Source organism: Poeciliopsis prolifica, unplaced genomic scaffold (genome assembly GCF_027474105.1).
Source record: "Poeciliopsis prolifica strain line A6 unplaced genomic scaffold, Auburn_PproV2 SCAFFOLD030, whole genome shotgun sequence".
NCBI classification, from domain to species: Eukaryota; Metazoa; Chordata; class Actinopteri; order Cyprinodontiformes; family Poeciliidae; genus Poeciliopsis; species Poeciliopsis prolifica.
In genome coordinates this window covers 2,175,681-2,189,658 of record NW_026562405.1, presented here as the reverse complement: position 1 = coordinate 2,189,658, position 13,978 = coordinate 2,175,681, and the positions used below count along the sequence as shown (strand labels likewise).

General features: G+C 35.8%; 1 protein-coding gene across 1 annotated transcript in view; it reads left to right on the top strand.

The window, feature by feature from the left end:
- LOC129372661 (complement receptor type 2-like) overlaps positions 1–13,978 on the top strand; it is a 64,457-nt gene that overhangs the window by 34,599 nt on the left and 15,880 nt on the right. The window contains exons 4-19 of the mRNA XM_055050078.1: positions 284–413; positions 948–1,018; positions 1,099–1,281; positions 2,173–2,280; positions 2,424–2,523; positions 5,394–5,464; positions 5,563–5,745; positions 6,044–6,226; positions 6,522–6,704; positions 7,003–7,185; positions 7,483–7,665; positions 7,964–8,146; positions 9,468–9,653; positions 9,806–9,988; positions 10,539–10,724; positions 10,880–10,979. Of these exons, the coding sequence (XP_054906053.1) occupies positions 284–413; positions 948–1,018; positions 1,099–1,281; positions 2,173–2,280; positions 2,424–2,523; positions 5,394–5,464; positions 5,563–5,745; positions 6,044–6,226; positions 6,522–6,704; positions 7,003–7,185; positions 7,483–7,665; positions 7,964–8,146; positions 9,468–9,653; positions 9,806–9,988; positions 10,539–10,724; positions 10,880–10,979 (2,416 nt within the window). The remainder of the gene's footprint in view (positions 1–283; positions 414–947; positions 1,019–1,098; positions 1,282–2,172; positions 2,281–2,423; positions 2,524–5,393; positions 5,465–5,562; positions 5,746–6,043; positions 6,227–6,521; positions 6,705–7,002; positions 7,186–7,482; positions 7,666–7,963; positions 8,147–9,467; positions 9,654–9,805; positions 9,989–10,538; positions 10,725–10,879; positions 10,980–13,978) is intronic.

The following is a 13,978-nucleotide window of genomic DNA, read 5'->3' as shown; positions in this document are numbered from 1 at the left end:
CTAGGTGGCTCCTCAATCAAATTCTGTTCATAAATCTGAGTACTGAGTCGTTTTTGACATCAACGCAGACTTCGTTTATTACCTTTTTCTAGTGTGTGTGCCCATTGAATGTATCACATCGGAAATTAACTGAGTTGAAATGAAGCCTCAAAGTAATTCACACTGGAAGGCTCTTCAGCCTCACCTGCATCATCCAGTCACTGTGTCACATTCATAAGTCAGGAGCCTGTCAGCATCGAACAATGCCCCGCACAGCCAATCACGATCAAGCTTCCTTGTATAGGACGTGATCCAAGGCAACGCCCGCTTTCCAGCCATGCTCAACCCACCTCCGCCCCTTCTCCACCTCAAAGCCTCCGACTCCTTCAGGCTTCCATCATTTCCATCCTTTCCATCCGACCTCCCGCAGCAGAGTACGGTGATTTTAGATGAAGACATCTCAAATCAGCATTTCAAATGCTCATCTAAGCTTATTGCAATTCGCAGCACAATGTCTTTTGCCGGTGTACGAGCTCTAAAGAACTTTAAGTGATGTATTAATAGGATTATGTCTCACGCCATTAAACTGCTGCATGAGGGAATCAAATTGAAATCATTGAAATGTTTCAGGGGTGCCAGATAGACACTTGAACCCCCTATAAGCCTGCCTGGATAAGCAGATATAGATGATGGATGTGAATATATGCTGTAGTTTTAAACAGAACTTTCTCTTTTTTTAAAAAGAAGATTATTGCCTGTGTTATTTTGGGAAGAAAGAAAGCCTATAGCCTAATTAAAGAGGCACCGGGTTGTCTGGATTCTGTCTTCAAACAATGACTGTGTGAATAAACAGAAAATATGAAATTAGTTGCAAAATTTTTTATGTTAAATCTTACTGACAAGCTAATATTTTATTTATGGTTCATCAGATTCTGTCATTATTTATGACTTATTTTGTGTTTATGCAGTTACACGGTCATGGGATGGAACTACAGAATGTGCTTAGGCACACGGTGGGTTGGACATGGAAATTGTTCCAGTAAGTGTTTGAATTCTTTTTTTTCCAACACAGTTGGCCAAAGCATTGTGTACCTGAAACAGAAATTCTCTTTTTCTCAGTTGTTAATTGTTCCAAACCAACCAAAGTGGAAAATGGCGAACATACATGGAGAACGCGCAAGGCACCACATTATAATCAAACGATACATTTCTCGTGTCACAAAGGATACACCCTGATTGGGAATAAAACCATTAGGTGTACTCATACTGGCAGATATGATTCTAAGCAACCACAATGCATCGGTAAGTTCTGATGCTTTATTTCAGGCTTCACAGAAGATCTGTTGGCCAAGACAATATACAGTTTGCAAGTACATTTGTGAATAATGTAAGCTGTCTTTCAACCACTTGTAAAATTGCTCATTGTCTAGCCTATCATTTCACCACTGCACTGTATAAAACTGACAATGATTCATCCTGAGTTGGAAACCTAACTAAATGACTGACAGTTAGTTTTCATATATTTTATAGGTTTTTGAACAAGTCTCACTGGTATTCTAACATAATAAAAAAAGCAAACGATAGCATGAGTTAAAACACAAATTATCTTTATTTTTTTACTGTTTATTTTTTGAATGGGAACAAGTCTTAAGTATAGACAAATTATGAACAAAATGATTTATGGCCTTAGCTAGTTTACAATGCATGTTCCCAGATTGGCTATTAACAACGTGTGTGGTCAGTGAAGAAAATATGGAGCAGTCCCCACAAAAGTTTGGAGGACCACAACCAGGTGACAAGACAGGGCTCGAGGCAAATGCGCATTGGCGCAGATGCACACTTGGGCCCAGTTCAAATTGTCAACAATAAACCTAGCTTAGGGAGAATTGTAAGTCGAGCAGTGATTACATAGGGAAGAAAATAGCTGACAATGTGATCTGATGTAATTTATAGGTTATAAAAATTATTAATAGGAAGTATGAAAATGTACAATTACTGCATGAGTCTTCATGGGGGGGCAGGTGGACTTTGTGGCAGGGTGGAGCGCCTCCCAATGTAATGGGAGGTGAAAAATGCTAATCAATTTCTAGGCTCATGCATATTTTTTTCGCCCTAGCTTTTTGCCCCATACCTGACGTTGGAGTGAACATAATTCTCACAAAAGAATCCCTTCTAAAAAGGATTTCCCATCAGGTACCGAGCTCAGATATGAGTGCATAATTGGATATAAGAATGTAAATGGAACTGGGATCATGACGTGCGATGATGGGAACTGGACCAAGCCAGATATCATCTGCCGCAGTGAGTCCTGTCTAAATTGCATTTTATATCTAAAAAACACAGTTATCAACACGGTTTTCAAGGTCATTTTTGGCTTATGTAGTCCTACACTGATATCTGCTCTTCTTTTTTATTTTTATTTTTGTTGTATTTTTATATCAAAGAGAAAGACTGTGGTCACCTTGAAGCACAGCCACATATGTTATATGACACCAGCCAGGGGACTCTATTTGGTGCAGCGGTTTATGTATCTTGTGTAAAAGGGTATGTATGATTCCAAATATTTAAATTCGATTATCTGCTTCAATGTCATTGTTTTGTCTCAGAAAATCAAGTGTATGTCTTGACTTGCAAGAACTCGAAACAATCTTTTCACACCCGATAGTCTGCTTGGCTCAGTTCAAATGAGGACCAGAATTGCAACATTTGTTCCATTTTAACTGGTGTGGTTCGCGTTCATACTGTACTTTTTTAAACAATTCAAAGTAACTAAAAACCTTTTCACCCATGCCTGTGTGGCTTTGCAGATCTACTGAACAAATAACATGAAAAGCTGAGAAGACATGAGTGCATCTTTCTTCTTCACAAAATGTAAACAAAATGTGCTTCGAAGATTTCTCTTTTGTTTTTAGAAATAGACCATGGGCCATTTTTTCCTTTTATTTTGGTTATATTTAACAATTGTGCCCTGTGCCATGGTTCCCTTCTTGCTTTTTTAATGATCACTAGTCCTCTTGCATCCACATACAAATTGTTCCAGATTTCCCTTTAATCAAACTGAGACCTAGATTTTGAGGCAGCTCAGAGTTTGCTTTCTTGGTGTGTCTGGATGTGCATCCACACTTCCCCTATTTAAGTAACCAATATAATTTAGAACATCAACAGCAGTTCATTTGACACAGGAATAGCGATGGAATATTTCTAATTTTGAAACAGAGTTTGCAAATGTGTTTGTTCCACCTGCGCTGACCCAACACAAACTGGCAACAGCATTGCTAAGCAGAAAACAGGAGAACAGGTACAAGTTCATTAAAATCACCACATATGGAAGTGCAGGAAACTCTGATGTGTTCATTTTTACCATAATACCAACCAACAAGGAATTGTGTAGTCTAAAAAGATGGATATTTTATGTATTTGGTTTGCACCCAAGGTGAACTGTACGAGAATTTGTTTGAAAGTGGAGAACCTAAAAATATTTGTTCCAGATTTCACTTTAATCAAACTGAGACTAAGATTTTGAGGCCAATTTACTGCAAGTCAAGAGATCACCTAAAAAATTAGTCTCAGTTTGGTTGTTTGGTTCACACCAGGATTTGCATGACCGTATTCACAGCTCCATAAAAGATCTGGACCAACAGGGGAAACAAACTTTGATCTGTTCAAACCAGACCAAATGTGTTAGGTATGAATGTGCCCGAAATCATGAGGGACACTAACATGTTCATTGCTGCAATACCAGTATTTATGTAATATGCAGCAATTAAATTTTTGTCAGGATGTGCATCTAGATATGTCCGCACATTTAAAAATAAAAACATTAGAGCCAGTAAAATTTGTACAAATATATGTCAAAATAAAATGTAACATTAACTGAGTTGAATTTAGTTATATAATGTTTATGGAGCTGTTTATATATTTTTTTTCAGATTTAAGTTTTATAGAAATTTCTTGTGTTATGAGTTCAATTCAGTGCTTTTTTTATGTGTGAATATTCAGTAAAGAAAATCTGAGCTAATCACCTGATTTAAAATTCAAATATTTAATATATTATTAAAAATGACTACTTTTTTCACCGTGAGTAAAACATATCTTATGAGGGAGTATGAATGACCTTTTTGCAATGGTTGCTAAAGACAGGTGGAATAGGTTGAAGGACTATTATTCTATCTCCAGTGCAATTTGCTGATGTTTTATGCAGTTGTTATGTGATTTGGTATTAGAAGAGTTGACATTAAAATTGTTTATAATCAATATTAATATTTCAGATAAGTCTATTAATAATATTACCTACAATAAAAACATTGTTAAAAACATATTTTTCATAAGTGATTAGTCGTTGTGACAGCTGCAGATAGGCACCAGCACCAATCCCGACCCCGATGGGATAAGGGTGTAAGAAAAAAAATGGATGGACAAATAATTTTCTTATTTCACTTAAGAAAATTGCAATCCACATATTAGTAATCAATTAGTAAATCTTTTCTTGGATTAATTGATAGTGACACATCCACTACAGGGTCTTTTTCACTCTCCTAACCTTCCATCAATCTGCTGCATGAAAAAAGCAACTTAGGAGCATGCTTTGTTCCTTCCTCCCAGTCTTTATGTAAAACTGATGCAAACATATTTTTAGTCTGAACAATGACCTAATGGCAGAAGATAGAAGCCTATGTTGACATTTTGTCTGAAACACACTGTTAAAATGCAGATATTTAACCAAATTGTTCTATTATGTGTTATGAATTAGCTCTTATAGGTAGCCCTTTAATCTTTTGTGAACTGCAGAAGAAAGTTTTTTTGTTTTTTTGATTTATGAGAAGTTAGACATAGCTTTTTTGTGAGTCAGTTATGTATTTCGTAATGGCTGTTAAACTAATGGCAAAGACTAAAAAGCTGCCTTTAATTATTTTATTTTTCAGTTATATATCAAAATGTATTCTTTATTTGCCAGTTTATTATTGTTTTGGTTTAATAATTAGCTTTTTTTCTTCACTTTATGACATTGAGCAACATGTGTATGTTATGTCTCACTCCATTACAATGCTGCATGAGAGAAGCAAATTAACAGAACTATCCTGATTCTTTCTATCTATGTAAAATGGTGCAACAAAGGCAGCATGGAGAGATGTGCATCTATTCTGTGCAATTTTACTTTAAAGCAAAACAAAAGTTTTTCTTTCATAAAAAAGATTATATAGCCATCGCTATTTTGAGAAGGAATATAGCCTGCTATCTCCTTAAAGGTTGGGTTTTTGCATTCCATCAGCAAACTATGACTGTGTGAAAGAGTAAATAGAAAATATAAAACTAGTAGCATTATCTTTAATTATTAAATGTTATTCATCATCTGAACTCTTCTGATTGTCAATTAGATACTAACAGTCTTTATGACTTCTTTTTTTTTTATGCAGTTTCCGGCTCATTGGATCGCGCGTCAAACATTGCGTTGACACAGGATGGTTTGGAACTGCAAATTGTGTAGGTAAATGTTGTTGCGTTTATATTCTTCTCTATTTTTTTCAACTAAAGTATTTTGTACCTGAAACAGCAATTTTCTTTTTCTTTTGCCAATTTTTGCAGTTGTTAGTTGTCCCAAACCGACCAGAGTGGAAAATGGCATACATTCTTGGAATAATGTCCGTAAACCAGAATATCAACAAACTATACATTTCGCATGTAAAAAAGGATACAGCTTGGTTGGGAATAAAACCATTAGGTGTACTGAAACTGGTGGATATGATTCTGAGCCACCACGATGTGTCCGTAAGTTCTTGTGCTTTTATCCAGGCTTCATAGAAGATCAGTTAGCTGAGAGAAGATAGAAAAAGCTTGCAAATAACACAAATCGTCTTTCCACTACTTGTAAATTGGCTCATTGTCCAGCCTATCATTTCACCACAGTATAAAACTGACAATGATCCATCCTGAGATGGAAACCTAACAACATCATGATTAACAGATATTTTTCGCTCTGTTCAGTTTAAATTATTCTCTTTTCTTTCAACTAAAGTATTTTGTACCTGAAACAGCAATTTTCTTTTTCTTTTGCCAATTTTTGCAGTTGTTACTTGTCCCAAACCGACCAGAGTGGAAAATGGCAGACATTCTTGGAATAATGTCCGTAAACCAGAATATCGACAAACCATACATTTCACATGTAACACAGGATACAACTTGGTTGGGAATAAAATCATTAGGTGTACTGAAACTGGTGAATATGATTCTCAGCCACCACGATGTGTCTGTAAGTTCTTGTGCTTTTTTTCTGGCTTCATAGAATATCAGTTAGCTGAGATAATACAAAAAGCTTCCAAATAACACAAATCGTCTTTCCACTACTTGTAAATTAGCTGATTGTCCAGCCTATAATTTAACCACAGTATAAAACTGACAATGATCCACGCTGTGATGGAAACCTAACAATATCATGATTAACAGTTATTTTTAGCTCTGTTCAGTTTAAATTATTCTCTTTTCTTTCAACTAAAGTATTTTGTACCTGAAACAGCAATTTTCTTTTCTTTTGCCAATTTTTGCAGTTGTCACTTGTCCCAAACCGACCAGAGTGGAAAATGGCAAACATTCTTGGAATAGTGATCTTGAACCAGAATATCGACAAACTATACGTTTCACATGTAACACAGGATACAACTTGGTTGGGAATGAAATCATTAGGTGTACTGAAACTGGTCAATATGATTCTCAGCCACCACGATGTGTCAGTAAGTTCTTGTGCTTTTTTTCTGGCTTCATAGAATATCAGTTAGCTGAGACAAGATACAAAAAGCTTCCAAATAACACAAATCGTCTTTCCACTACTTGTAAATTAGCTGATTGTCCAGCCTATAATTTAACCACAGTATAAAACTGACAATGATCCATGCTGTGATGGAAACCTAACAATATCATGATTAACAGTTATTTTTAGCTCTGTTCAGTTTAAATTATTCTCTTTTTTTTCAACTAAAGTATTTTGTACCTGAAACAGCAATTTTCTTTTTCTTTTGCCAATTTTTGCAGTTGTCACTTGTCCCAAACCGACCAGAGTGGAAAATGGCAAACATTCCTGGAATAATGATCTTGAACCAGAATATCGACAAACTATACGTTTCACATGTAACACAGGATACAACTTGGTTGGGAATGAAACCATTAGGTGTACTGTAACTGGTGGATATGATTCTCAGCCACCACGATGTGTCGGTAAGTTCTTGTGCTTTTTTTCAGGCTTCATAGAAGATCAGTTAGCTGAGACAAGATAGAAAAAGCTTGCAAATAACACAAATCGTCTTTCCACTACTTGTAAATTAGCTCATTGTCCAGCCTATCATTTCACCACAGTATAAAACTGACAATGATCCATCCTGAGATGGAAACCTAACAACATCATGATTAACAGATATTTTTCGCTCTGTTCAGTTTAAATTCTTCTCTTTTTTTCAACTAAAGTATTTTGTACCTGAAACAGCAATTTTCTTTTTCTTTTGCCAATTTTTGCAGTTGTTACTTGTCCCAAACCGACCAGAGTGGAAAATGGCAGACATTCTTGGAATAATGTCCGTAAACCAGAATATCGACAAACCATACATTTCACATGTAACACAGGATACAACTTGGTTGGGAATGAAATCATTAGGTGTACTGAAACTGGTGAATATGATTCTCAGCCACCACGATGTGTCAGTAAGTTCTTGTGCTTTTTTTCTGGCTTCATAGAATATCAGTTAGCTGAGATAAGATACAAAAAGCTTCCAAATAACACAAATCGTCTTTCCACTACTTGTAAATTAGCTGATTGTCCAGCCTATAATTTAACCACAGTATAAAACTGACAATGATCCATGCTGTGATGGAAACCTAACAATATCATGATTAACAGTTATTTTTAGCTCTGTTCAGTTTAAATTATTCTCTTTTCTTTCAACTAAAGTATTTTGTACCTGAAACAGCAATTTTCTTTTTCTTTTGCCAATTTTTGCAGTTGTCACTTGTCCCAAACCGACCAGAGTGGAAAATGGCAAACATTCTTGGAATAATGATCTTGAACCAGAATATCGACAAACTATACGTTTCACATGTAACACAGGATACAACTTGTTTGGGAATGAAACCATTAGGTGTACTGAAACTGGTGGATATGATTCTCAGCCACCACGATGTGTCGGTAAGTTCTTGTGCTTTTTTTCAGGCTTCATAGAAGATCAGTTAGCTGAGACAAGATACAAAAAGCTTCCAAATAACACAAATCGTCTTTCCACTACTTGTAAATTAGCTCATTGTCCAGCCTATCATTTCACCACAGTATAAAACTGACAATGATCCATCCTGAGATGGAAACCTAACATCATGACTAACAGTTATTTTTTATAACTGTAAGATAAAATTCCAGTATGTGTACGACACATGAAGATAGTATATTTATCCATATTTTACAAGCAAAATAAACCAGTAAAGGCAAAATTTAATTCTGAGGTGTTTTGATGAGGCCAACATTTAAATGCAAGAGCTGTGATTTAATTACTGTGATTAATTTATCTCATAGTTTTTTTTTCAAATGTCATTAAATTTCTAACATGATCAAAAAAGTAAAAGATGCTTTTTTTCTGTATTGTTTTTTTTTTTGAATGGGGACACGTGTTGAGTATAAACTAATTATGAACACTATAACATTTATAGCTTTAGCTGGTTTGCAATGCATGTTTCCAGATGGGCCATTCACAGCATATTTTTCCATAAAATATACACTTACTTTTGTTCTTGCAGTGAAATTGTAAAAGAGGAAAAGTTTGAATTTTTTGTTGCAATATTTTGGTATATTGGTTGTTTATATAATACAGTTAAAAATCCCAACCACAATTCAAAGTGTATACAATACAAGCATAATCCAAAAATCGATTATTATTCTGCGTATATTGTAATTTGTGACAAAATCACTGAAGTAAAATGTATATTTATATTAAGTTCTATGAAAGTTATTGACCCCTCTTCTGATAATGAGCATTAAATATATGTTAAAACTCCCTGACAACTTGGCTATGAATATCTAAAAAAGCAACACATTGCAACATGATCAAAGTAATTTTAAGAACGGATGACAACTCAAAGACAAAAAAAAAGTGGCTGATAAAAAAATCGATGAAATGTTTTCTTCACCGGCCACTGTGAGCAATGGAGAACATGCTAAATTTCCTCCCCTGATTCCCAGGACGTCCAGTTAGGTTCATAGCTTGTGAGGCATTGACTTAATCAGATTTATAAATACAGACACCTTGCATGCTATTGTTTACATACAGAAATTTTGCGCATGCGCAAACATGTCCAAACATTTGACACTTTTTTGTGTTCAAACATAAGCTTCAACTAATTAGTTTCTGAAACATATTTTTTAGAATAATTTTTAAATTACCAAATACCACAACAACAGCTTTGCTTTTATGTGTGTGTGTGCTTGTGTGTGATTTTTCTTCATTTTTATTTTCTCATAGCTGACTGTTCCAAACCTCAACATGTAGAGAACACAGTTCTCTCTGCAGAGTCCCTCCTAAAAAAGATTTTTCCAAGTGGTACTGTGATCAAATATATATGCATAATTGGATCTGATAAAATAAGTGGCACTGGGATCATTAGATGTGTCAATGGGAAGTGGACCAAGCCAGATATCATCTGCAAACGTGAGTCTTGTTTAACTTGCATTTTACATCTAACAAACAGACTGCAAATTGTGAAGGTAAATGTTGATCAGTTTAAATTCTTCTCTTTTTTTCAACTAAAGTATTTTGTACTTGAAACAGCAATTTTCTTTTTCTTTTGCCAATTTTTGCAGTTGTCACTTGTCCCAAACCGACCAGAGTGGAAAATGGCAGACATTCTTGGAATAATGATCTTGAACCAGAATATCGACAAACTATACGTTTCACATGTAACACAGGATACACCTTGGTTGGGAATGAAACCATTAGGTGTACTGTAACTGGTGGATATGATTCTCAGCCACCACGATGTGTCGGTAAGTTCTTGTGCTGTTTTTCAGGCTTCATAAGATAAGATAGCTGAGATAAGATACAAAAAGCTTCCAAATAACACAAATCTTCGTACTACTACTTGTAAATTAGCTCATTGTGCAGCCTATCATTTCAACACAGTATAAAACTGACAATGATCCATCCTGAGATGGAAACCTAACAACATCATGACTAACAGTTATTTTTAATTTATCTCATAGGTTTTTGTCAAATGTAATTAAATTTCTAACATTATCAAACAAGTAAAAGATGCGTTTTTTTCTGTATTGTTTTATTTTGAATAGGGACAAGAGTTAAGTATAACCAAATTATGAACACTATAACATTTATAGCTTTAGCTGGTTTGCAATGCATGTTCCCAGATGGGCCATTCACAACATATTTTTTCCATAAAGGAGACACTTACAATTTGTGTTATTTGCACAAATTGTACATACATAAAAGCCTTGTTTTTATGTATGTATGCATAAAAGCCTTGCTTTTATGTGTGTATGTGTTTGTCTGTAATTTTTCTTCATTTTTATTTCCTCCTAGGTGACTGTCCCAAACCTCAACATGTACAGAACACTGTTCTCTCTGCTGAGTCCCTCCGAAAAAGCATTTTTCCAATTGGTACTGTGATCAAATATCAGTGCATAGATGGGAGTGATCAAATAAGTGGTACTGGAATCAATAGATGTGTCAATGGGAAGTGGACCAAGCCAGATATCATCTGCAAGCGTGAGTCTTGTTTAACTTGCATTTTACATCTTACAAACAGTCATCCATCATGCCTTTCATGGTCATCTTGGCTCTATGTAATCCTACAATAATGTCTACTTTTTTAATTTTTTTTTTGTTGTTTGTTTTGCTTTTGTTGTTTCTTTATATCAAAGGGTCAGACTGTGGTGTCCCAGAAGCAAAACCGCACATGTCATTTGATACCAGCCACGGTACTATAATTGGTGCAGTGGCTACAGTAATCTGTGAAGAAGGGTATGTATGATTCCAAGAATTCAAATTCCATTATTATCTGCTAAAATATAATTGTGTTATCTCAGAAAATTAAGTGTATGTGGTGACTTGCATTAACTCAATTAAGGGTCTTTTCACACCTGATAGTCCAGTCGACTCAGTTCAATTGGGGACTGAAGAATGAAATTACAACATTTGTTACATTTTAGCTGGTATGGTTCACTTTCACACTGCAAGGTGTTAAACAATCCAAAGTAATTGAAAAATCCTGCTCACCTACTTGCCTTTGGTGGTGTGGCAGTTGCATCAAGATCTACTGAAAAAAAATAAAAAACTTAAAAGAAGACACAAGTGTGACTTTCTTCTTCACACAACATAAACAACCATGCACACACACAGCTAGGGAGAATTTAGAGAGACCAATTTACCTGAAAGTTGTTTTTGGTCTGTGGGAGGAAGCTGTAGAACCCGGTGAGAACCCATGCATGTTCATTGAGAAAATGCAAACTCCATGCAGAAAGACGCCGTGCTGGGAATTGAACCCAGGACCTTCTTGCTACAAGGCAACATTGCTGCCAACTGCTCCACTGTGCAGCCCCTATGAAACTCTCTTTAAAAAAAAATACATAGCCAGCATTATTTTTGTTTGTTATTGTGCTTGTATTGTTCTGTGGGAGCAGTAATGAGAAAATGGAAGACATTCAAGACTACTGATAATACCGCTTGATTGGGGATCCAAGAAGGATCTCACTCCATGCATCAAAAATTTCAGATGGAAAATGGTAAATGGGCTGAACATATACAGCTTTTCCAATCATTTTGACCACTTAAAGCGCTTTACATTAGAGTTACATTCACCCATTTGCATTCATAAATGCTCACACATTTGTAAACCGATACACAAACTGGAAAGCAATTTGTCAGTTATGTGCCTTGCCCAGGAGCACACCAACATGTGGCAGGGGATGCTGGACTTTAACCTTCCACCTTCCTATCACAGATGACTGCTCTACCTCCAGATTCACAATCACCCCAAAGAAAATGGAGGGGGGGCAGAATGACCTGCAGAAGGATGGGTCTAACGTAACAAAGGCTACTCTCAGTAACACACTAGACCACCAGGTACTCAGATCCTTCAGTCAAACGTTCCCCTGCTTAAGAAAGTACATATCCTGGCCCATCTGGAGATTACTAGAGAGCATTTGGATGTTCCACAACAGCATTGGGAGAATGTCACATGGTCAGATGAAACCGATGTAGAACTATTTGGTATAAACTTGAGTTGTGTTTGGAGGAGAGTGAATGCTGAGTTGCATCCAAAGAACACTATACCTGCTGTGAAGCATGGGGATGGCAACATCATGCTTTGAAGCTGTTTCTCTGCAACTGGACAAGGATGACTGATCTTTGTATATGAAAGAATGAATGGGACCCTGTATCATGAGATTTTGGTTGCAAAACTTCTTCCATCAACAAGGGCATTGAAGATGAAACATAGGCTGATCTTTCAGCATGACAGTGATCCCAAACACATGGCCAGGGAAACAAAGGGGTAGCTTCGTAAGAAGCATTTCTATCTGCAGATCTCAACCTCTAGCAAACCATTGAAGGGAGTTGAAAGTCTGTGTTGCCCAGCGAGAGCCCCAAAACATTCCTGCTCTAGAGGAGATATGCATGAAAGAATGGGCCAATATATCAGCAACAGTGTGTGAAAACTCCCTTACAACATTGCTAAAAAGATTTTAAATAACCAACACATTATGACCTGATTTAAGTCATTTTAAACTATTTCTGAGGCTTTTAAACTGTAATACTCCATGAGAGACACTTACATCCAATGTAGAAAAAATGGAATGTGATGTAGGTTCTCTGAAATAGCTCAGCGATGATGTTGCACACAGGAGAAAAAGTGGCTGGTGAAATGTTTGTGTGGATTAGTAAAATTTAAGATTAAATAGAAAATTGATGAGAGTTGAGTAATGAGCTGTTTATACATTTCTTCACAGCAGCGTTTTATACAAATTTCTTGCTTCATGATTTCAGTTCAGTTGTTTTTATATGTGAATGTTCAGTAAAAATAAATCTGAGTTAATGAACTGAGTTACATTCCTGATATTTAAGACATAAAATGACTACTTTCTTCACCCTTAATGGAGCATACCTTGTGTAAGAGTGGTAACTTCACTGTTTCTCAAGGGTGCTAAAGGTAGGTGAACTCAGCTGAGGAACTATTATTTTATCTCCAGTGCCATTCTACCAGTTGTTACATAATTTCTTGTTATAAGAGCTGAGGTTAGTTTGTAATTATTTATACTCCATGTAAGTCTATCAATATTAATACAAATAATAAAAAACTTATGTTTCATGTGTTGTTATTATTTCGACTACAGTATTTTATTTCAGAAAATTCCGATCCACACATCAATAATCGTATAGTAACTCTTTTCTTGTATTAATTGATGCTGCCACAGCCACCACTGAGAAGTTTTTCACTCTCCTTCCATCTAACTGCTGCATGAGAAAAGCAACTTATTTATGTTGTCCCCCCTATTTTCATATAATGCTGATCAACACAAAAGAATCTTTTGCTCTTTTTTTTGGCAGAAAACTTGTTAAAACGCTGATATTACCTCAAATTTTCCTATTTTGTGTTATTAATTAGCACTTTTGGGTAATCCTTTATTCTTTTGCAGCGTTTCCCCCAGTTTATTATAAGCTGTGCGGCCTGCCAGGCTTTACTTTTACTCATTTTAATTGTATTTTTATGATTTGTTGCTTGTAAGACTATTGCTGTTGGTGTAAATAGCATTTCACTGGCAATATCTTCCTGTAACATTTCATATTTTTAAATTTTCTGTCAGCTTAACATCCTCTGACACAAAAACACGATGGACCGTCTGGGTGCCCCTACCACTGGGCTCTGACGTTTTCTGGTGGAAACCCTGCTTTGTCAACTGCAGAAGTGTTTTTTATTAGTTTTTTCCTCCCCTTTATGACATTGAGCAACATGCTATAAGTAG